Genomic DNA, 25,454 nt, shown 5'->3' on the forward strand with positions numbered 1-25,454 from the left:
TGTTTTCTTACTGACCCCAGTCTCCTGAATCACCACTGCTTCCTGCTAATGGATGATTTGACTTGTCTGTTAAAAACTGGCAGGTCAAAGGAATTCCACAAGAAAACCATAAATGTTCTGAGGCGCTCTGACAGCAAGCATTTTGGGTCCTCTTAGAAGCGTGATCATCTTTATCCTATGACGAAACAGGACACAGGTAATCCGAGGGCACCAGGGCTCACTGGATGGCTTGAGGTTTATGAAATGATGTGAATTATGCAATTTGACCTTCATGGTCTCCAAATCTCAACCCAGCTGAATGCATAAGGGAGATTTTGCACCAACATACTAGAGAATGATTCAACACTGTAACCTCAATTTCAAATGAATTTCTTTGCCAAGAATGATGTCATCACTTCTATACAGTTTTATTATGACTTATTAGTCATGTGACTTTTGGATACTAATTTTTAAATAATAGGAAAAAAGCAATTTTTACAAGATCATGAGTCAGTGACAAGCATGACTGAGGTATTCAGTGCTGTCATTTTCTGCTTACACACACACACACACACACACACACACACACACGGTTCATAACCCTGGGTTTAGTACATTCAGTACAAAACTGAAACGCCTGAATCCAAACATTAAACCAGGACCAACACGTCTTGGGAATCAAGTCAGCTTTCTTCACGGACGTCAAAGTGATTTTATTGATTATTTTCGACGCTACACTGCACTTGTGTGCGCTCTTCTCTCTTTTTAAATTGTTTTTCTTACCTTGAAGGATATCTCGTACTGCTCCCCTCCCCAAATCTCTAGACCGGTGTCGTATCCCCCGAGCTCCCAGAACCACTTCCTGTCGACAGCAAACAGTCCACCTGCCATCACTGGAGACCTAAAAGACACAAAGGCACAGTTGAGCATATATTGGAATACAACAGGAAGTATTAAAATGACTTCAAATCTTCCAGGCTGGCCACACATATAAAGTGCCAGGTCTGAACATACCCTTGTCACATCCCGTGACTTGCTAAATGCACACAGGATTAAATAAACAGAAAAGTGTGTTAGAGAATTCCGGCTCTATCCCACTCCAGAGCTGTGTTTTTCACATCCCCACGTGTGTGTGGCAACCCAGTGACACTCTTCACAGCACAAAACCAATTAACCCATCTGAACCAGTGAGAATACTGACTGGGATGACAAGCTCAGCAGTGCCAAACAACATAATAGTCCTCAGCTCAGAGTGCAGTGGGAGCTTCTCCCTGCAGCGAAACTGAACGTAAAATATCGAACAGCTTCTCATCAGGACACCGACAACAACTGGAGGAAAACGGGAGGAGCAGGCGGGCGGAGAAAGAAAAGTTTTATCCACGGGGAATATTCTGTATTGAACTATGAAATGATGCAAGACAGATGAGAACATAACCTCACAGAGAGCATTATAAATCCAAGAAAAACCTTGTTTCCTTCTATTTCCTGAAACATTACAAGGCACTTGTGCCCAGAGTTATTATCTAGTGAGACACTAGTGCTCAGAATTTCAGAGCTTTATTTTATTTTATTTTAATCTAAATTGTAGCAGTATGGAAATTAATAGCAAAGGGTATAAAAGGAAAATAAATTGGAGGAATACAGAATTAATTTTCCAATCGGTCTCATGTTGAAACACCACGTTTGTCTTTGTTGCAACCAAGGTGGATACTATTGTTAGTGAATTATGAGTCTAGAGACATTAGCATGGACGATATGATGGGCTTGGACCATAATCTCAGGTCCCATCAGTGTTCAGAGAGATCGCTTGCCAACTTTGGCTTTTTTCCCCTTAAATTCATTAAGTCAAAGAAATGTCACATGGAAGTTAATCTGCCTCTTACCAGCAGCACTTTTCCATTTTTTTTTTACCGTTAGTCCAAAGTATGTATTATGGTGGTAACGGTGGATAGAAACCGTAATGCGTAACTGCTCCTTAACAACCAGCTTTGTGATCGTAGTGATAAAAACTAAAATGGAAACGAGACTGAGCCTAAATCACACATTAAGCGTCGTAAAGGCCATAAAAACACGAGCTGAGGTCGCTGCTCTTGTTTTCCCCTGCCTACGTTCTGATAAAGCGCGGCTTTATCAGTTTGAATAATTCTTTCACACAGGCATACTTGACCTGTCTGACCAGATAACTGTGCTTGTGCAGTTCATTGTCCATAACTGGTGACTGCTGTATGCTGGAGGAAACAAAGTGAAGCAAACAAAGCTGCCACACAAACACACACACACACACACACACACACACACACAATCTGCTTCCCTGGAATAGCGCAGAATGAAATGCACCAGACAGACTTTCATCACAGGACAAAGGGTGAACAACAGTAGCTGCAGGGGCACAGAGAAACAGTGCTGCATGTCTGTGTGTGAGTGCTGATGGTGGGTATGGTCAGCAGACTGTGTGAGTTTAGCAAAGAGAGCGTAGACACTGCGTGGGCACTGATTTATGGGGTGGTGATTGTTAGCTCTTGTTCACCGGAGGGAGAAAACACAAACACTCTTCCCAGAGTTGTGTGGAAGGAAACCCAGCGGCTTTTGGGAATGACAGCACTGACATCTCACAAGCTAGTCAATATGAAGATCGCTTAACCACAAGTTAAAGTTTAATCTGGCAGGGTAACAACCACATGTATGTTCAACTATACTGATAACAAGCATAAAACATAATAAAACAATTATTGATTTTGCCCGGGAGCCAGTTGCACTCCACTGTACGCCAGGCCAGGCGACATCATCTCAGGTGCAGATGCTTTAAAATGCTTCAGGTGATGGAAACAAACCATGTCCCATTCAAGATCGTCTCATCTATTCCATTCGTCTCAATTAGCTTGACTAGGTCAATGGATCAGCAGCTTTTGATTGTTTCAATTGCAGCCTCCCCCTCAAGAACTGGTCATTGACTTCACAGTCAATTATAATTTGTAGTGTATGGTAGGACTGGGCGATATATAGAGTTTTTTTTAAAAATATCGATATATGAATTTTGGGTCATATTGCCCATCCCTAGTGTATGGTATTAATGACTGCACCTGTACAGCCTCTGATGTTTGGAATTGAGTTTTAATGGCTCGATTTGTTTAGATTTTGTCCAATGTCATGGTGGACTGACTTGACAGTACATTGTCTTTGTCTATGAGATCAAAAAGCTGTTTTTGGACTGTAGGATATTATTATACATTGCTAAATCCTTGATTCATATAAAATTAAATTGAAAACAAAATCCGCATTTGGTTAGCATCATCAGATATACTGCACACCAAAGAAAAACAAGGCATTTCACTTAATTCTATATGCAATTTTGAATACATCTGACATATTATTCTATGCATGAATGTCCAATTAATACCTGTATTATAAAACTGAATTCAGCTTCCGTATCTGTCAGATTCTGTGGAACCTCTAATTCATCATTTCGTGGTCATTTGTCGTGTTTGTTTCTCACAAATGCCTGAACACACACACACACACACACACACACACACACACACACACACACACACGTGAACATTCACAAAGACCTCTTGAAAACAATGAATTCCATTCTCTTTCAAACAGGGAGCCACTACCCAAAGCCAGAAAAAACCCTGTTGCTACAAAACACTTAATTTAAAATGATAATGAGTTGACCCAGTCACTACTCACACTGCTGCTCCTGAGTTGCTTAGCAACTACTTTGTTTTGCCACTGTGCAGAAAAAAAATCTGTTTGTGGAAGAAAAGAAAAAAACGTTTTGGGAGGACATATTTAATTCATTTTATTCAGGCATATAATTTAATCAGGGTTTCGTATACACAGTACTGTGCAAAAGTCTTGAGATGCCCCTCATTTCTTTATATTTTGCTAGAGAAATGAAAAATGCATGCAGTGATTAACTGAAACATAAATCACTTCAGTAACACAGTATATTGGGCAAACAGGACTTTTTCAGTTCTAATGAGCTTTAAAGTCAACACAATACTCCATCAGCCCATCATGGCTGAGGGCTGAAAAATGAAGTCAGTGACAGTTACTGGTTGGTCTCCAAATGGTATTACATGGAGTATTCACATTTCCATCAGCTTTGACAAGACCCCCAACACCAGTGGCTGAAATGAAGCGTGGCTCAAGACTTTTGGACTGAATTTTATGACTCTGACTTTGGCGTTCCTGAATTAGTTCCTCTATTCAGCACCACCTGTGTCAAAGTTATCTGTATCTCTAAAGCCAAACTAAACATCTCATTCATTGAAACATGGGATTAACAATTGTGGGTTTACAGTTAGGTGCCCTGACCATTTGGCAGTGTTTAGCAAGTTACTTTGAAAAAGTAATTAATTATAGTTACTAGTCACTTCTTCAAAAAAGTAACTGAGTTAGTAACTGAGTTACAAGATTCTAAAAGTAATTACTTGAAAAGTAACTACTGCGTTACTTTAAAAAAAAAAAATCTGGGGTCCAGGGTATAATTGGCCATTTTTGACTACTTTTGATTTTCCCTCCACATTTCACCTTTAAAAACTATTTACTTTGTCTTGTTTGGTATCATTGTTTTCAGCACAACCTCACGTGTCTGAATTTACAGTGATGTTTTCATTTTGACATACTGTATTAACACAATTGATCTAAAAATCACACAAGTAGAAAAAGTTTACTGTGACAACCACAAACATGTTTAATGAATCATATTTCATAACTTTAAATGCAAATATAAATTGTCAATTTTAAAATCATATGCACAAGTTTTGCAAACAACAAAGTTATTTGCAGCCATTTACCTTTTACCTTTTTTTTTTTTTTTTTAAAATAACCATTTCAAACTATTTACAGAACAATCAGCTGTTCTGCATTCAATAAGATGACACACAAATTATTTGTGCCACTCCAAAAAAATAAATTCTGTCCACTATAAAGGAGAACATCACAGCCTGATACCTGCAGGTCTGACAGCAGGTGTATCATATCTCTCTCTCTCTCTCTCTCCTTGTTGCTTTGTCATCTTAAAGTGGTCATGTGATTGGCTTACCACGACTACTTTATTCTTCCTCAGTCAAACAGCAGCACTCATGCGATTGTTTTGCCCCCTTAGCCCCAGGTGTTGTGCCAAAAAGTGATCGTCTACCAGACAGTGATTGCCGCCCGCGGGAGCGCGCGCAGCTGCTTAAAGCTGTAGCGCCCAGATTACTTACAGCTACTTCCGTGCAACTGATATAAACTGCAGTAAGCTGAACACAGCTTCAACCGTCTGTTTGTTGAAAAATAGTAACGCGACCGCACCGCATTTTCTTCTTAGTAACGGTAACGCCGTTGTAACGATAGGAATAGTAATTAGTTAGATTACTTGTTGCTGAAAAAAAAGCAACGCTGTTAATCCCATCACTGCTCTTAGTACTGTGATTTTTAGAGGAGTAGCAACTGTGCAGAACCACAGTTAATGTCATTATTTTTGGGTCTATGTGTCTCTCCATAACATGGTTCTTCTATAGGGAGTGCAGAATTATTAGGCAAGTTGTATTTTTGAGGAATAATGTTATTATTGAACAACAACCATGTTCTCAATCAACCCAAAAAACTCATTAATATCAAAGCTGAATGTTCTTGGTAGTTTTTAGTTTGTTTTTAGTTTTAGCTATTTTAGGGGGATATCTGTGTGTGCAGGTGACTATTACTGTGCATAATTATTAGGCAACTTAACAAAAAACAAATATATACCCATTTCAATTATTTATTTTTACCAGTGAAACCAATATAACATCTCCACATTCACAAATATACATTTCTGACATTCAAAAACAAAACAAAAACAAATCAGCGACCAATATAGCCACCTTTCTTTGCAAGGACACTCAAAAGCCTGCCATCCATGGATTCTGTCAGTGTTTTGATCTGTTCACCATCAACATTGCGTGCAGCAGCAACCACAGCCTCCCAGACACTGTTCAGAGAGGTGTACTGTTTTCCCTCCTTGTAAATCTCACATTTGATGATGGACCACAGGTTCTCAATGGGGTTCAGATCAGGTGAACAAGGTGGCCATGTCATTAGTTTTTCTTCTTTTATACCCTTTCTTGCCAGCCACGCTGTGGAGTACTTGGACGCGTGTGATGGAGCATTGTCCTGCATGAAAATCATGTTTTTCTTGAAGGATGCAGACTTCTTCCTGTACCACTGCTTGAAGAAGGTGTCTTCCAGAAACTGGCAGTAGGACTGGGAGTTGAGCTTGACTCCATCCTCAACCCGAAAAGGCCCCACAAGCTCATCTTTGATGATACCAGCCAAACCAGTACTCCACCTCCACCTTGCTGGCGTCTGAGTCAGACTGGAGCTCTCTGCCCTTTACCAATCCAGCCACGGGCCCATCCATCTGGCCCATCAAGACTCACTCTCATGTCATCAGTCCATAAAACCTTAGAAAAACCAGTCTTGAGATATTTCTTGGCCCAGTCTTGACGTTTCAGCTTGTGTGTCTTGTTCAGTGGTGGTCGTCTTTCAGCCTTTCTTACCTTGGCCATGTCTCTGAGTATTGCACACCTTGTGCTTTTGGGCACTCCAGTGATGTTGCAGCTCTGAAATATGGCCAAACTGGTGGCAAGTGGCATCTTGGCAGCTGCACGCTTGACTTTTCTCAGTTCATGGGCAGTTATTTTGCGCCTTGGTTTTTCCACACGCTTCTTGCGACCCTGTTGACTATTTTGAATGAAATGCTTGATTGTTCGATGATCACGCTTCAGAAGCTTTGCAATTTTGAGACTGCTGCATCCCTCTGCAAGATATCTCACTATTTTTGACTTTTCTGAGCCCGTCAAGTCCTTCTTTTGACCCATTTTGCCAAAGGAAAGGAAGTTGCCTAATAATTATGCACACCTGATATAGGGTGTTGATGTCATTAGACCACACCCCTTCTCATTACAGAGATGCACATCACCTAATATGCTTAATTGGTAGTAGGCTTTCAAGCCTATACAGCTTGGAGTAAGACAACATGCATGAAGAGGATGATGTGGACAAAATACTCATTTGCCTAATAATTCTGCACTCCCTGTATAGTGAGGATAAGTTACAAGAAAGGGGGGGACAAAAATACCTCAATTTCTTGATAATAACCACAATATAAACAAAAATATATTCTGATCCATTTCCAGATCAATCACTAAGTATCTCATGCTTTACCTGACTCGGTCAACCTTTTAAGATGGATGAAGTGGATAGCCAGCACTACCGAAGATCCTCTTTGCTTTTGTAATGTGGGTCCGTCTTCGCCTTGTCAACGTAATTCAGTGTTGTAGCACACTAAAAACAATCTGTCCAGAGCGTGGGTCCCAGTCTCATGTGCAGACAGCACTGTCTATTTACTTTAAAAATGTCATTACTTTATATTGAACAGACACAAACACACACACACACACACACACACAGAAAGTCTGCAGACCATCTGCTAGTACCAGGACCCCATACAGACTCTTTTTGATTACCTGTTCACCCACACTGTGAAGCACAAGCTGAACATCGACCGGTGTGATGGTGGCCACAAATTTGTCCAGCCGGGTTTGCGAAACACTGCTGTAGTGTTTAAAGACGAGAACGGAAATTCCACCACTCTGAATGCCTGTAATTACCTTCCTACGCATGTCAACATTAAACTTTATTTCTTTTCAATAAAAGAAAATCACAATAGAAATGGAAATGGCAAATTGGATTTGCACAGTACAGACTTCAGCCCTCCGCCACAGAGCAGCTCTACTGAATTAATATTGACCGGCATCGACTAAAGTGACCTTAACAGGCCAGAAGCAGCAAGAAAATGCAATACCATAAGTAAAGTACTGGGCTCAACATGTACATTTGCCAGAATATAAAATCTCTGTACCCATTTGACTGCTGTCAGAGTAAATCAGATTGATGATACAACAATTATGTTTAAATTAAATCATGATTTCATAAACTTTAAGTTACATTTGATTTTGGCAAAGTTGTTAACAGCATTTGTCAGACCTGTGAAAATTATATTTATTGTCCTGTTAGTTTTGTACTTTTATTTATTCTTTTAACTGTAACTGATGAATGGTAAGTTTGCTCGTTTTAGACCATCTTCTCAGACAAAGTACCAATTCCTACAAAGGAACAGAATCTCTGGGTGTATTTGAGGTAAAGGACAGCGTGGTCCAGGTCTTTCTAACAAACAACTGAGATTAAACTACAAATGCTCAAGTTGATATTCTCCATTTCAGTCTACTGACCTTGTTAGCCTGAGCTAACTGCTAAATGAAACTTAAAGAAGCAGAGAGAGAGACAGAGAGCGGGGGGGGGGGGGGGGGGGGGGGGAGAATGAAGGGAGTGTTGATGGCATTAACAAAAGGGACAGGGACAGTGACAGAGGCATGAGGACAGGGATAAAAATCATACTCCATTACCCTCAAACACACACGCACGCACACCTCCGAGATGGATTTTGCCAGCCCACCATGCCTCGTTCTCCACTGCTGCAATGTCAGAGTGAAAATGAAAATCTTTGCGACTCAAATTGGATTTGCACTGATGAAGGTCATTTCTTTGGGTAAGAAGAGCAGACTAATTCACGAAATGAGGATTGATTCTGATTGTTCTGCAGCTCATTTCTTCTTTAGTTTCTTATCCTCCTGCATCACCGCCTGATCATGCCTACAGCATTTCCCCAGGATAGTCAAATATTCTCTGGCATCCAAACATAGACAAATGTCTAACTAATCCCTCAAAGCTCACAAATGGAGTGTTTGGCATCCCATGCAGTTATTTGGTTATTTATTTATTTCAGTGTCCATTACTTAAAAGGTACAGAAAGGGGAAGAAAGTATGGCAAAAACCTATTAGGCTTCTTTGCAGAGAGGCAGTGTTGCCGGGGAATCAATTCAACAAAAGTGGCCTCAAGGCACTTTGTAAGGTCAAAACCTTCCAATAACATCCAATGACACTGTAAACACATTAATCTGTGACTGATCTTTGTTTAAAATAAACTTTATAGACACTCAAATGGTTAACTACATGTGCAGCCAATCATTTAAACAAGAGACTCACAAATTATTAAAAAATAACAACACACACACACAAAAATGTCTCAGCTCATTCTGTCCAACCAACAGCTTGAAACGTCAACATAAACAATTTAAAAAACTCCATATGAGGGACAACTGTAGTCACAATGATGTCACTCATTGGGTTGTGATGGGTTGCGTTACTTGTAACGCGTTACTGTAATCTGATTACTTTTTCCAAGTAACGAGTAAAGTAAGGGATTACTATTGCAAAAACGGTAATTAGATTACCGTTACTTTCCCGTAGGAACGCTGCGTTACTAAAACCGTGATTTTAGCGAGAATGTCTCACGACAGTGTATGAGCGTGCAGCGTTTAAAGCGTGGAAGTACTGACCTTACTTTGAGTTTGATTCCATAAAAAGTGACAAAAACATTAGTGTCCATCGTGCGTGGGAAGAAAACTTCTTTTTACAGCGAAAAAAAAAACCCTAAACTTCCAAGCAAGCACCGATGTAATGGGAAACTCAGAGAAACTCGCGGATTCTTCAACTGACCGAGGCACACCTGCACCAGGGTAAACCTCCGCCTACCGCAGTCCTGCTTTACAGGTGAAAATAGAGCAACAGGACCGCTGAGTCTTTGACTTTATTTTCTGCTGTGTTTTACTTGCATCTATTTGAAAGAGTGAGTGTAAACACAAAAAATATTTTATTTTATGTGCTGGAATGTGCAGAAAATAGGTTTAAATGTTAAACTAATTTATTCAAGTCAGAGAATGTTGCATATAATTAAATTTTTGCTTGATGCATAAAGTTAAAAGATTAAAACTGATAAAACAAGTTAAAAAAAAGAAACTTTTCCATTTGATTACATTTTGTATGATGGATTATGTAGAAAAAGTAGAATTGGGCTGAAAGATCTATCGCTTTATCACCTCTTCAGGTTGTAAATCGTGTTTTTAAAAAGTAACTAAGTAACTAAGTAATTAATTACTTTTGAAAATAAGTAATCAGTAAAGTAACGGGATTACTTTTTGGGGGAAGTAATCAGTAATTAGTTACTGATTACTTTTTTCAAATAACTTGACCAACACTGATCACGATATACATTTGAAAATTTGCGATAACGATATAACTGACAATAGACAAAATACTTTACAACTCCACAACTTTATTAGTGCAAAAAAAACAAAAAAAACAAACAAAACCCATCAATGTATTTTCACTTAAACAAGCAGCTGTTTTTTTTTTTTATGTGCATTAAAGTTATATAAAAATTTAACAGTGCAAATGCAAATTCCTCGCCGACAGTTTAACTAAAAGGCATTTCCAGTGGAAATTGGCCGACATATCCTCAGCATAACCATGTATAATATCCACAAAACTTAAGAGGTTATACACACACAATACGGTAATATTATGTTGAAGCACAGTACGCATCACTCCGCGAGGCTCCAGACTACGATAGCCGTGATGCTCCGACAATTACGCCGCGGTGCGGCTTTGTAGCTTAGCAAAGTCGTACTGAAACATTTGACAGATTTTCGAGCGCCGTGTACGACATAAAATCGTTTTGAGGTCAGTAAACACAACCAGAATTCATACACAAGGCACACGGGATTATAAGGGGCACTGTCGATTTTCAGAAAAATCAAAGGATTGATTTTAAGTGTGCCGTATTTTCCGTCGCCGCCATGCTTTTTCTGCCTTGTTTGTATGAAAACAAAGGCACTGCGCATACGCATTTTACCCATATTCTATCGCGATATTTCATTTTCACGGTATTACCGTGAACAGTATGATATGGCCCAGCCCTAGTCGAGTGTCAGTTATCATCTAAGCTAGCAATGTCAATTAGTGCAAAGAGCACCCAGGCACCACATGGGTCCAACACAGACACCAATACCTGCTAATTACTGCAGGTACAAATAATTGGGTAGAATTTCACTCACCAAACCTGAAGCACAGACATTTTCAGTGGGTTTTTAGTACAATTAACCACACAGTGAGCCACATGATTTGCCAGACAACTGCATTACAAATGCTCCAAATAGCACAAACACAGTTGGAAGGTCCACTTCCAACTGTGTTTGTTGGAAGTGGACCTAGTGACTTGAATAAGCTGAGCTGCAGCCCAGCGAAGGCACCCGTCTCTCAATATCTCTATATGGCTGAGTTAGAAAAATAAATAAATGAATCTCTTCCTATTTCATTTTTATAAAGTTTTGTCTTATTAGCTAGAGTTTGACTTAGTTTGAGGCCATTTGACAAACTGCATTTTTTGGAATTGTCATGCTGTATAAAACATGAGGTGACTGTGAAATGACCTAAATATCCACCGATCTCTAAATTGTTTTAACTCTAGAACTCACAGATCTACATAGATCTGTTTTTAAGCTATTGCTGCATAAAAGCTAATACAATAGCAGCTAAAAGTAAAGGTTAAGTAATTCCTTGAAGAGCTCTGCCCTAACTGAAGTAGCAAAATAATATGAAAATAGGTGAATGTCGCTCTTTTCCCACTCATAAACCAAACTGATAAGAAAAACCAAGTAAGTCATAGTTCAGTGCTGCAACATAATCAGTCTTTTATAATGACATAGCTTTTGATATAGATATTGTACTGGCATTAAAAATCAGAGACAACGTTTAAGACAGCGAGCTGGCATCTTCACTTCACCGCCACACTGGTTCATTGAAATCCGAGAAAGCTCCCATTTCTCTGTACACTCTGGAATGTAAGACTGGGATTTTGGCATTTATCCACTTTGGAAATGGAATTCATTTTCATGTTTTGCAGCTTAATGGGGCAGTAGTCGAGTGCTTTAGTATCCATCCTATGCAACACTCAGGTGCAAACGCATGTATGAGCATAGCAGTGCCGACAAAGACCTTCAGTGAATAAACACGGTGTGGTGTAAATCATTCAGAGGTGCACAGCTCAGACAAACCCAGTTGAAAAGCTTTAAGTCCCACTGGGGCCACCCATGGAACAGATGCATGCATTTAGTCATGGCACAATCAGATAATGGGTATAAAAAAAAAAAAAAAATCCCTAACCAAGTATCAGAGTCACTCACTCAAAGGGTTCACTGGGGTCGTCCTTCTGCAGCTCTGTGGGGATCGGGATCCGCTTGTAATACATTTCCCAGTCAAACGCCCCTCGCATGGCGTCGCCCGCCTGTGTTTCATAGCCAAAGTTGTCGTGGTCGATGACATCAATCATCGGGCATACGATAGTCTTCCTGTTCTGGGCGATTCGGTCTGAGAGGGACAGAAGGAGGCACACACGATGGCGAGCAGGTTATGACAACAGATGGTGCAGAAAAGTCGTTTCCAAGCTTTGTGGCTTTAGACCTTTTACAGCCAAGCAAAGCCTACTCGCCCCCCTGTCCACAGACTGCAGGTTATGAGGGGTCGATGGGCTGTTTAAACAACTGGTGAAACTCTGTGTGTGTGTGTGTGTGTGTGTGTGTGTGTGTGTGTGTGTGTGTGTGTGTGTGTGTGTGTGTGTGTGTGTGTGTGTACGTACACAATGAAAATTTGCTCCTGTGTTACAAACTGAAATGTATCAATCCTGACCATTTTTACCATGATTTATCTTTTACCATTGGTAAAAAAACATGTTTTTAGGAACAAATAAAATGATTGATAATTTTTTACAAAATATTAATTTATTTTTCTACCATTTACTTTTACAGGAAAAAAGGTTAAAAGGTTTCAGTATAAATCAGTAACCATCGCCTCATATCTCTCAGCTCCATCTAGCTTAGATTTATTGCTTTGTGACTGGCTGAAATCTAATGGATGAATTATAACGCTCACTTATTTTACACGTGTCATTGTGTTGTCATTAGCTGTGTGCGCATAATCGAAGCAGCGTACAGATGTAAAATTGTCCTAAACCTGCAGTTTTTCTAGTCGTCAGTAAGGGAGCCACTCCTCTGACTACAGCAGGTTAGATCCCACAGGAGTCAGAAAATGACCCTACTTCTCGTTTGAATGATATCAAACACTTTTCTGATAAGCACATTTACCATTTTAGCTCACACACCTCGGGTAGTTGTAACAAACAGACCTGCCCTTCAGACAGCAATACACAGAGTAGAGGCACCTTAGATCAAATGCTGCTGGTCACATGATCACATTACATGCAAACCATATGCAGTCCAAGCCCATATAATGAGTAAAAAAAAAATACTCATTCTAACTCATATCCTGGATTTCAAAATGTGATATGTATGCTTAAATGTCTGTGTGGGCTGGCATAAACATCGAGTGCTACAAGAAAGCATGATCAGGAAAGTTCAGCTGCTAATCACCAAGCGTATGAATCACACTGTGGCTTGCTTGAGTTATGCTGGCACTGAGCATGTACATCTCCCAAGGAGAGAACACTTTACTCTAACAATAAGAACACTTCTGGATTTACACTTTGGCTCCTAAAGGTCTCAATCAATAAATTGATGTTATTTTAGTTGTTTTTATGATCCCTTGTATTTTTATGTCTGGCTGGTTCAGCTTCTGGCTGTCTGTATACAATGATACAACCTTCATTTTTTATTTTATTTCTCTCTCTTTTTCTGCTGTCTTTAATTCTCTCTCTCTCTCTCTCTCTCTCACCTTGTTGCTTTGTCATCTTGAAGTGGTCATGTGATTGGCTTACCACGACTACTTTATTCTTCCTCAGTCAAACAGCAGCACTCATGCGATTGTTTTGCCCCCTTAGCCCCAGGTGTTGTGCCAAAAAGTGATCGTCTACAGACAGTGATTGCCGCCCGCGGGAGAGTGCGCAGCTGCTTAAAGCTGTAGCGCCCAGATTACTTACAGCTACTTCCGTGCAACTGATATAAACTGCAGTAAGCTGAACACAGCTTCAACCGTCTGTTTGTTGAAAAATAGTAACGCGACCGCACCGCATTTTCTTCTTAGTAACGGTAACGCCGTTGTAACGATAGGAATAGTAATTAGTTAGATTACTTGTTGCTGAAAAAAAAAGCAACGCTGTTAATCCCATCACTGCTCTTAGTACTGTGATTTTTAGAGGAGTAGCAACTGTGCAGAACCACAGTTAATGTCATTATTTTTGGGTCTATGTGTCTCTCCATAACATGGTTCTTCTATAGGGAGTGCAGAATTATTAGGCAAGTTGTATTTTTGAGGAATAATGTTATTATTGAACAACAACCATGTTCTCAATGAACCCAAAAAAACTCATTAATATCAAAGCTGAATGTTCTTGGAAGTAGTTTTTAGTTTGTTTTTAGTTTTAGCTATTTTAGGGGGATATCTGTGTGTGCAGGTGACTATTACTGTGCAGAATTATTAGGCAACTTAACAAAAAACAAATATATACCCATTTCAATTATTTATTTTTACCAGTGAAACCAATATAACATCTCCACATTCACAAATATACATTTCTGACATTCAAAAACAAAACAAAAACAAATCAGCGACCAATATAGCCACCTTTCTTTGCAAGGACACTCAAAAGCCTGCCATCCATGGATTCTGTCAGTGTTTTGATCTGTTCACCATCAACATTGCGTGCAGCAGCAACCACAGCCTCCCAGACACTGTTCAGAGAGGTGTACTGTTTTCCCTCCTTGTAAATCTCACATTTGATGATGGACCACAGGTTCTCAATGGGGTTCAGATCAGGTGAACAAGGTGGCCATGTCATTAGTTTTTCTTCTTTTATACCCTTTCTTGCAGCCACGCTGTGGAGTACTTGGACGCGTGTGATGGAGCATTGTCCTGCATGAAAATCATGTTTTTCTTGAAGGATGCAGACTTCTTCCTGTACCACTGCTTGAAGAAGGTGTCTTCCAGAAACTGGCAGTAGGACTGGGAGTTGAGCTTGACTCCATCCACAACCCGAAAAGGCCCCACAAGCTCATCTTTGATGATACCAGCCCAAACCAGTACTCCACCTCCACCTTGCTGGCGTCTGAGTCGGACTGGAGCTCTCTGCCCTTTACCAATCCAGCCACGGGCCCATCCATCTGGCCCATCAAGACTCACTCTCATTTCATCAGTCCATAAAACCTTAGAAAAGTCAGTCTTGAGATATTTCTTGGCCCAGTCTTGACGTTTCAGCTTGTGTGTCTTGTTCAGTGGTGGTCGTCTTTCAGCCTTTCTTACCCTGGCCATGTCTCTGAGTATTGCACACCTTGTGCTTTTGGGCACTCCAGTGATGTTGCAGCTCTGAAATATGGCCAAACTGGTGGCAAGTGGCATCTTGGCAGCTGCACGCTTGACTTTTCTCAGTTCATGGGCAGTTATTTTGCGCCTTGGTTTTTCCACACGCTTCTTGCGACCCTGTTGACTATTTTGAATGAAACGCTTGATTGTTCGATGATCACGCTTCAGAAGCTTTGCAATTTTGAGACTGCTGCATCCCTCTGCAAGATATCTCACTATTTTTGACTTTTCTGGGCCTGTCAAGTCCTTCTTTTGACCCATTTTGCCAAAGGAAAGGACGTTGCTGGCACTGAGCATGTACATCTCCCAAGGAGAGAACACTTTACTCTAACAATAAGAACACTTTTGGATTTACACTTTGGCTCCTAAAGGTCTCAATCAATAAATTGATGTTATTTTAGTTGTTTTTATGATCCCTGTATTTTTATGTCTGGCTGGTTCAGCTTCTGGCTGTCTGTATACAATGATACAACCTTCATTTTTTATTTCATTTTTCATTTATTTTTTAGTGCTTTTCCCCCCCAAGTGTTACATTCATCCAAAAAAGAAAAATGTATTTATTTACTTATTCAGAGATTCAATAATATTTCAGACAGTTAACAGTGTGTAATGCACCCACACATGACTTTGAGATGTTATTTATCTAGCAACTATGTAATATATGGGCTCTGAATGGACATCTTCACGTGATGAGCTCACATGACCAACAACATTCATTATCTGATGAAGAGCAGATGTGCTTGAAACATTAAAACAAACATCATGGTTGTTGTAATGAGGCAATGCAGAGTGAGAGCTGTTGTCTAATTTTTTGGCCGAGCAAATGTGCCACTTTTTGGTATATTTTATTCTATTTATTTTTTTTTTTTTTTTTTTTTTTTTTTTAAATCGTATTTAATAGATTTTTGGACACTTTTACACTTGTACAGCTGCTGTTATTGTGTTATTGTGTATATATATATTTTTTTTTATATTTATTTATATTTCTTCATACATTCTTATATAGTTCTATACTGTGTATTTTGTTGTACAGTTATTTCATTTTTAACCTTAATTTATATTTTACTCCTTCCTAGTTAAATTTACCCTTTTTAATTTTTCATATTTATTTCCTCTTATTCATAGCCTTTTTTTTTTTTAAGTCATGGGGAGTTGTCTAAGCATTTCACTGCATATCGTACTGTGTATGACTGTGCACGTGACAAATAAAATTTGAATTTGAATTTTTATTTTTCCCCAAAATGAGTTTAACGTCACACGTAAAGAGTAGCCATCACTAAGGTGATGACCGGGGCACACAGTGCAGGCCGGTTGAGGATCGGGCTCATGTTAAGGGTCATGGCTCAATAATGAAGTCCTCACCCAGCAGTGGAGGCAGCCAGTTCACATTGGCTTCACAGTGCGAGTCCAGGAAGGTGAGGACTTCTCCTTTAGCAGCAGCTGCTCCAAGCAGGCGAGTCCGGATCAGACCCTCCCTCTTCTTGGTCCTCAGGATGCGAACCTTTGGCAGCCGTACCATGTACTCCTCTAGTGCCACCTTAAGGTGTTCTGAAGAGATAAGATGAGAGAGAGCATAATTTAAAGAGGGGGAAAATGCCATAATGGTATAGAGAGGATCAATATCATACCTTGTTAATGCGTGCAGGTAAATACGGATCTACTGGCATGAACTGCTTCAGAAAACTGTCCACAAATAGGAAACCCTCACAACAAAAATGCTCTTCAAAAAACATGAAAAGAAAACTAACCCATTAGCTGTCACCATCAAACACGACATCTGCTGCTGCCACATGCTCCACACTGAAATGTCCCCCTTAAGGCCTCTACATCATAACGTACATTCACCCATACAGAGAAAAACTTTATATTACTTACTTTTCTACACTCACTGACTTTTTTTTTTTTTCTTTTTTTATATCTGCAGTCATTAGACAGAATGTTACCCTCAAGAGGAAGAAACCAACTGCGAGGAATGAAAAAGGAATTAAATCAGCCCCTCTAATGTGCGGTCATAAAGCCTTTTGGCAAGAAATAAAAAAAACAAAAAAAAACAAAAAACAAAACAAAAAGAAAAACAGTGCTGCTGCCAAAATTGTGATGATATTCATTCTACCCAAAACTCATAATGTCCCATTATGGACTCTTTTCCCGACAACAATCCCTTCACTGAGTAAATTACACGATCAAAGAGTTTTATTAAAGTTCATGTCTGAGCCACTGGTCCTATGCATGGCAGCTGTGCCATTTTCCCGTGTTTCTCTAGCAGCAGTGACAGTAAATCTCAACTCAGAGTGAGGTGTCAGTCAAATGGTCAGTTCCATCGCCTAAAATGGCAAATACACTGGAACAGGGTGGATGGTGTGTGTGTGTGTGTGTGTGTGTGTGTGTGTGTGTGTGTGTGTGTGTCGGGGGGGTATCTATATATATGGCGACATATAAAGACAGGGCAACTTGAAAGCGTCAATCAATCAGAGACGGGGCTTATACATGCACATTTTCTCCAATCTTTCATCACAGCTCGTCTTTGACAGAAATCAATCCTGCTCTAAATGGAGCCTTTAAGTCTTTCTGCTCAAACGCCCAGTCAGCTGTGACAGGTCAATAAATATAAAAAATAAGTCACACTTAAAGCCATGTTTCAATGGCCATCTGTCTAGTGTTAATGTTTCTAAAGCTGTCGACCATTGCAGAGAAAAACCCAGAAAGTCCAGTGTTGTAGTAGAAAACTGAATGCCCTCCATCTCAATCCATCCATCCATCCAGTGCTTTTCACTTTCTGTTTAAATATTCAGTAACCACCAAAAAAAATCATTTGCACTTAACACCACCTCAAAAGGGGAACATCTTGATAAGACGCTATATGTTACAAACCAACTGGACGTGAATGGTCGCAGTTATAATGTTATCCACTGTGAGCAAAGACAAAACAGATGCACTGGAAAAGCAAACCACACAAATTGTGCTTCCTAAATAGTCTCCAACAGACAGACATGACTCAGCACTGTCTTTTAATCCGTCTGTCTACTGTTAGACAAATGATTTCATTGCCTCCAAATCTGACGTCTACAGTGACTCTGCAGAGGATCATGTTCCAGCTCACCAAACAATCAAACTACAGCGCCAGAAAACAAAAACACAACAAATGTCACATCAAGTCTCTTTGAGCACATGGTTTGAGGTCAAAAATCATTTGCAGAGGCTTGGGTTTTTTGTATAAGAAGAAAGAAGTCATGATCAAAGTGTGCCTTCACCATTCTAAGGTACTGACCAACTCAATTAAAAATGTATTTATTTAGTGCTAACTCACAATATATTAGGACACATTACATTATAAAGTTAAGACCTTGCAAACCCAACAAACTCTGCTTTCATTGAACAATATCCATGCTGCAATCTCTGGGGCTAAAAAAAAGAAGCCTGCACAGAAGTCTCAAACACAGCAAAGATGGGTTGTGTTTCCATTCTGTTAAGTTAGAGTCTACCATTTTATTAGCACTAATAGTTTCTTAACACCAATTAACAGAGTAAAACAAGTGTTTTTGTGTGAATTGTTCATACAAGTTTCATGTGCAAATACCTATCCAAGCTCATCATTTTGGTACTTCACCCTCTTGTCCAAACATGGTAGCTTCCAGCTCCCCCAAAAAGCTAACACAGAACTAACTAACATAGAAGGGACACCATTGAGGCTTCAAGCAAAATTTCTGCAGGCGTATCACAAGCCCATCACTATATCGCCTCTATTTAAAGAAGTCTAAATCATTCATAGTAATACACGAATGAGGTCCAGTGTGACTCAGACTTTTTTTTCTTTTTTGCACCTCTTCTCTGCATCAACATCAAAAATGTGAACAAGAACATTTCTCAGGACTACGAAAAGAGAACATTATATACATAATAAAGGAAGATACGCTTTACATTAAAATATTACCTCTGTCAGTGTTCCTCCTTACAAATGGCCCACTGTCACAAAGCAGCTCCCTCTAACACGTCCACTAATTGGATTTTGAATATCAGAAGGGTAGAAGGAGGAAAGGCGGCAGTCCTTTCACACCTTCAAACTGTAATCTGCAGCTGCTCAAATGACTGACAGTGTCTTTATCTCTGCACTCAGTTGTTTCTTTCCAGCTGTAATTCTTTCACTTTTTGTTCTACCTTTGTTGCTTCACTTCCCAACCTTCATCCCTCATTCCGCTCGTCTCTGTTCTGATGCTGCTTGGCAGCCATTGCCTCTTGGAGAGGTACTCCTAATCCCAACAGACATCAGAGGCACTGAAAATGGGAGAACTGGCCAAAACCAACAAACCAGACGCCAGCTGGTCCTCCGATTTGTCTCCATCCTCACACTTTCCCTTCATCCTTTTTTTTTTTTTTTTTTTAAACTTTCATTAACTTTTTAATGAAACTGAGGCTAAGAAGATGACAGCTCATCACTTGAAACCCAACACCAAAATTCACCATCATTTCCCAGCTAGTCCAAAAAGACTGGATCTGGTCTAAACACTCCCCAATCAGACATTATTAAAGCAAAGCAAAGCGAATTAGACAACAGCAGTAATCAAGACCAGAGTGAGAGGTGCTGTCTATCAAACTGTCACAGAGGTCTCTGCTACTTAATCCTGAAGGCCTCAATTGAGATGCAGCCCGCCTCAAGTGGTCTGGCTCTAATTAGCCCTATCCAATTTGAAATATTAAAAAAAAAAAATACTTTAAAGCCAGGAAATAATTTATTTAGCAAAGTGATAATGAAATCCAACTTTGGTCTTTCTGTCTCTCCCTGTTGGTCCTGTGATAGACCGACAACCCGACGTGCCCCACTTCTCAATCCAATTAAAACTGGCATAAGTTCTGATAGTTGGAAAAGTTCTGAAAGCACTTGCCTAACATTGGGTTGTTTCCTCATACGCCACCAAAATGCCTCTGACCTGTCTGGGGCATTACAACAGGACCTTTGGGGATATCCTGTGGTGTTTGTAACCAAAATGCTGGCAGTAGCTCCTGTGGGACATGTGGGCTGTGGGCTGCAGCCTCTATGGAGGAGGCTAGGTCCACTGAATGCTGCCAATTCTAGATTGGATTGGGATCTGGGGAGGCGGGAGGCTGGAGGTTGGGTCAGTGCCTTGGGCTCATTGTCATGTTTCTTCAGCTGTTCCCGGGCAGTTTGTTTTGTGGCAGAACATAATGTCCTGCTGGGGGAAGCCAATGACACTGAGGAGTGTACAATAGCCTTTAGCTAGGTTGTACATGCCTAGGTAACCTCAAAATGCATGACATATCACAGCCCAAAGACTCACAGGAGGCTACTGCATGATCAATGTTATTCACTTCACCTGTCAGAGGTTTTAATGTTGTGGCTGACAAATATGTATGTAGTGAGATAAAATATAAGCACTGTTGTTCTCCCTCCTGATGACTTATGTGCCTTTAACATAATCTTGTGACACAGAGATACATACATCTCCATGAATGTATCACCAGTTACTGGTGGTTGGACGGATTATGGCTGGTTGGAAATTTTTTTGAGGGGGGGGGGGGGGAAAAAAAAAAAAAAAAAAAAAAAAAATCACCCAACCTTGATACAAAATGTTTCTGTGTGTGTGTGTTTCAGGTCTCATTATATAATAAAAAAAATCAATATAATGTAACAGATTTCAGAATACTTGCCAATTCTGTACTTGTAAAATCTTTCAAATAATTCCTACAGCCAAGTAGAGTAATTGGAGATTAGTAAGTTTATAGGTGATATACTTTATATTAAAATGAGTCATTGCAGCAATAATATAAGCTGCACAGTTTTGACATTGGAATAATGGCTGAGGGGCTCCATAGGGTCAATGCCACCATTAGAGAAAAGAAGGCCTTCACCTTCATTACATGGCAATAAATCAGCCCATTAGCTATTAAGCATTAGGAGATTGATTCAGGCTAAACTTTTGCCCTGCATGGGGCGATTCTTACATAGCCTCCCTAATGACAAGCAGGGAGATTAAACAATGAACATTTGCATTTCATGTAAAGCGCATTCAGACTAGGAAAGGAAAGCGGGAAAGGTTATGGTGTCTAATTATGAATGGTTAATTTGACCTGAATAAATTGGAATACGGCTCCTCTGGTTTACTGAAAACTGCCGGGGCTATAAATCACTCTAATGAGAGCAGGCTGACATCGGCAAACACATTAGTCATTATTAGAATGTGAAATCCAGGACATGAAGAGGGCTCGGACATCGTCGATGCCGGGGTCAGTTCTGTAGACCCCATTTACCGAACTAACAAACAATCGCTGCCTTCAATCTCTTTCTGTTCCAGGAATGCATCTTCCACTTAGTCATTTATTAGAATTAAACCACAAACAATAAAACTAGGAGGAAAAAAAAAAAGAAGAGGTCAGGGTGAAACGTGGGCACCAGAGCAAGTATTTAACTGGTACAGTGGTTCCCAAGATCTTTCAGCCCCAGAACCACCAGATCACAGAAAAGATTAATATGAATTTGACCAAGATACTGTACATGCAATAAATACCAGTTTTAGTAGCACCTCAAAAGTAATCATGAAGACCACCTTCCAAACACATTATAGCAAAGAAACCATGCTAAACAAGAAAAAAAGTCACTTTAAAAAAAAAAAAAAAAAAAAAAAAAAAAAAAAATCACAATATCAACTATAAAAATATTTAATCACATCAACTTAACTTTATCCACAACGTCAACGCGCCTCATTTTGCTTAACAAAAATGCTTTGCAAATTTGCAAAGATTGGAACAAACTACCTTTCAACATTTAAAAAGTGTACAGGGTCTTATGGTGCAATATCTTTTGTTTAATATAAAGATGAAAAATCCCCTGTATTATAACCATGAGAAACCTGGGGTTGGGGGAAAATCACAAAAGTCTAATGGAGCAGTTTTGTCATGAAAATTATGCATGAGGGTAAATATTCCGCCTTCAATGGCATATTTACCCATTTTAATGGATAAAAATCCTTAAACATTTGCTGATGTGGATATGACGCGGCAAATGTGTTCATTTAAATTCAGTTTAAACCGTATGTCGACGTTTACAGCTCATCATTTACTGATGCATTGCTTTCAGGTTACCGTTTAACAGGTATGGTTTCTGTCTTAACCGGTGTTTAATTGTTGCCTTTGTATTTCATCTTCTTTAAATAGCTACTATCCCACTTGCTAGTTTTTCATTATGTTTACTGACCAACTGCAAGCTTTTATACATTATGTCAAGCTAAAAAGTTTGAGAGTTAATCTAGGTTGTTAGCTAGCTATTTCAACTGTTAGCCTAAAATGTCAATATTTAAAAAAAAAAAAAAAAAATTTCAGTCTTCTTGTTTTATAATTTTAGCTATTTTACCCATTGATGGACTAAATTAGCTACCAATTTGGTTGATTGTTGATCCTCTAGCTAACAATTAACATTGCTATTTTACCAAAATTCTAATTTGTTTTTAAAAATGTGACAAATTTTTCTCTTGTCTGTTACATATATGAATTCATTCATTTTGACTCTTATTTGGAAACTTTTTCTACATTACTTGTAGCTATTCGGCAACCTGTTTAAAAAAAAGTTTTAAGAGACCCCCTTAGAGTAAGAAGAAAAAACAAAGACTAAAAAGCTGAAGCATCTGTAATCCTGATCAATAATCCAGATTTGTTGAATATTTTGAGGGGTTCAGGAACGCCAGCTGTATAAAATAACCAACACATCCATAACACAGTTCATCATTCCTTCCTGTATATGTTGTGTTGGTAGAAGCTGGGGGGGATTTTCAATTCAATTAACCTCAAATTAGAGTGAATCCAATGTGTCATCCAAATCTCATCTTTCCAAGGTGCTGGATTACTTCCCAGAAGTCTTGGCACAGCACCAAAGAACCAAGCTGCTAATTTATTCTTCCAAAATATTCGGCTGCTTCTGTGAACTCTATCACACATCCTCTCTTTGAGCCAAAGCTGAAAACATCTGAAGCAGCTTTTTTTTTTTTGGCAACAGTCATAAAAAAGGAGGATGCTGACGGAAAGTCCGTGATGACATAAGCCAGTCTGAGGGATTTTTTTTCCCCCTTCTTTTTCAAGAACACTCCCCCTCATCTTCCCCAGTCACACAAAATATACACTGCTTAAATATCTACTGAGCCAATGATAAGAGATGTATTACAGATGTGCACTTTGCTGTCACATCATAAAATGATGAAAGCAATATTTTGATAAGCAAGGAGAGGACGGACAATTTCATGTTTCTGCCTTCAAGCACTGTCAAACATTTAGAGCACAGGCACACAAGCTCCTGCTTCACAGCAAACACTACCGCCTCTGTGGGGCTGCCTCAGTTCTCCTGCATATTTCAATTCTTTGGTTTTTCCATGTTTCTTCCATTTCCCTTAAATAGGACACTAGAAGTAAGATGTGTTTTATACATGTAGGACCATGTACATGGAAAATGTTGCCTTAAAAGAAGGATACTAGATCCAAGCCCGGCAGGAGGTAATTACACTTGGAGACTTCTTTTAGTACAGAAAATGACCTTATTGCCACTTAATCAGTAACCCCCTAGAAAATACTGCCCTCTGTGACTCAGTTCCACCCATTGCTCTAATTCATTTTTAAAACACCAAGATAGCCCAGATGTTCACCTTGAAGCCTGAAGAAGGGACTTCACTAATGGTTGATACCACTTTGGCTTTATTACAGCTAATGGTTGGTTTTCTCTTTTATTTGGATTTTATATCGGTGGACCGCATTTAGAGCGTAGTTATTTCAGACCCACTCTAAATAATATCCTTCACAGTCAAACATATTTCTTCATCCAACCAACAAGCAAGCTCAGAATCTGGATTTAAAGAGACTAAAGGCTAAAAGTTCATCCGTGCTTTCCAGTTGTTTTCTAGGTAATAGGTGGTGATGTTTCAAGGACAATTTCCTGTCTCTGTATTCCTTTTTTTTTTTTTTAAAGAAAATGTGTTCTTGCATTCCATTTCTTCTGGTCTACAAGTGAAATTGACCTCTTACATGTCTAACCAACTGTCAAGCCTGCAAAAAAATTCAGTCAGTGCGTCTAAGAGGGAATCCATTAAAAGCGAGGCATTAGCAGAGGGCATGCTCTTCTGATCAGGTCAGTCTGCCCTGATTCAGACCATGTTTTGCTTTTCTATCCACAGAAACAGCAGAAAGGAGCCAAATGGCAAAACTGGTTAAAAAAATAGTTTCCATGTTGGCCCAGAAGGAATCATAAATGCTTCACATATTGATTCACTGAATTTATAAATTTCTCCAACTAGCTACAAGCAAAAATCAAACATTTTATAATTCAAACCAAACTCATATTATTAGGGTGTGAAGAGCTTTCTGGGAAGATTGGACCAGTGAGAAAGGAATATGCATACATTGATGCATTTGACTGTTTTCCATGTTTACTCTCTGAAATAGACCAACTCTCTAAATGCTTACACATTGCACTTAAAGCTGTAGAAGTAGTCCGCAAAAAACAAAAATAAATGTAAACAATACAAAAAGATGAAACTGTGGAGAAGTGGGAGCATTTGATATGACAGAGGAAGCCAGTGGCCAAACAGACAGAACAGCAACAGCTACAAAGACAGAGTCACTGCTAACGTGGCAGCACTGATGCTGTGCTCACTCTAAATCTCCAAACCTCATCCTGTCAAGCAGCCCCGTACTGCTGCTGTCGACTGCTATAAAAATATCCCTGTGGGGATTGTTAGTCCTTGAGAGTCATTTCCACGGTCTGCCAGCTTGGACCTGAGAATTTAAGTTTTGTCACAGATACCATCATCCAGGTTCTGTTGACAATGGAATAGCAAAAAAAATTTTTATTGAAAATATAAGCTTTTGGTTCCCAATGTGATTTTTTTTAAGCAATTAAACTCAGAAGTGCAGAAAAAGTCAAGCAGTAGAAACAGTCTGAACATGATGGCTCAACTACATTTGGCTTTTTCATAAGCCAACCTTTGTTTCAGGCCCAGCGAAGAAGAATTCAGAAGGGAAACAAATGCTGTTTTCCTTTGGCATAGGCAATATTTTTCATACTATCAATTCTCAAAACTATGCTTCAGTTCTTTAGTCTTTGTATGATGTGCTTTATTATTTGTTAAACAACAACAGCCATCAAACTGCTCACTTTGTATTCTTCTATGTGCCGTTTAGGAATAAAGGAAAGAAATGGCAAAGCGTGATGGCACGCTGGATGTTTGGATCAATAAGTC

At 39.4% G+C, this 25,454-nt stretch overlaps 1 protein-coding gene across 2 annotated transcripts in view; it reads right to left on the minus strand.

Annotated features, from left to right (window-relative positions):
* Positions 1–25,454, minus strand: part of LOC120733999 (polypeptide N-acetylgalactosaminyltransferase 10-like) — a 113,043-nt gene that overhangs the window by 25,984 nt on the left and 61,605 nt on the right. For both annotated transcript variants that reach the window (XM_040032539.1, XM_040032540.1), the window contains exons 5-7: positions 16,585–16,770; positions 12,096–12,279; positions 763–880 (exon numbers count right to left, since the gene is read on the minus strand). In XM_040032539.1, coding sequence (XP_039888473.1) covers positions 763–880; positions 12,096–12,279; positions 16,585–16,770 — 488 coding nt within the window. The remainder of the gene's footprint in view (positions 1–762; positions 881–12,095; positions 12,280–16,584; positions 16,771–25,454) is intronic.

Source organism: Simochromis diagramma, unplaced genomic scaffold, assembly GCF_900408965.1.
Source record: "Simochromis diagramma unplaced genomic scaffold, fSimDia1.1 OVJJ01000216.1, whole genome shotgun sequence".
In the NCBI taxonomy this organism is placed as follows: Eukaryota; Metazoa; Chordata; class Actinopteri; order Cichliformes; family Cichlidae; genus Simochromis; species Simochromis diagramma.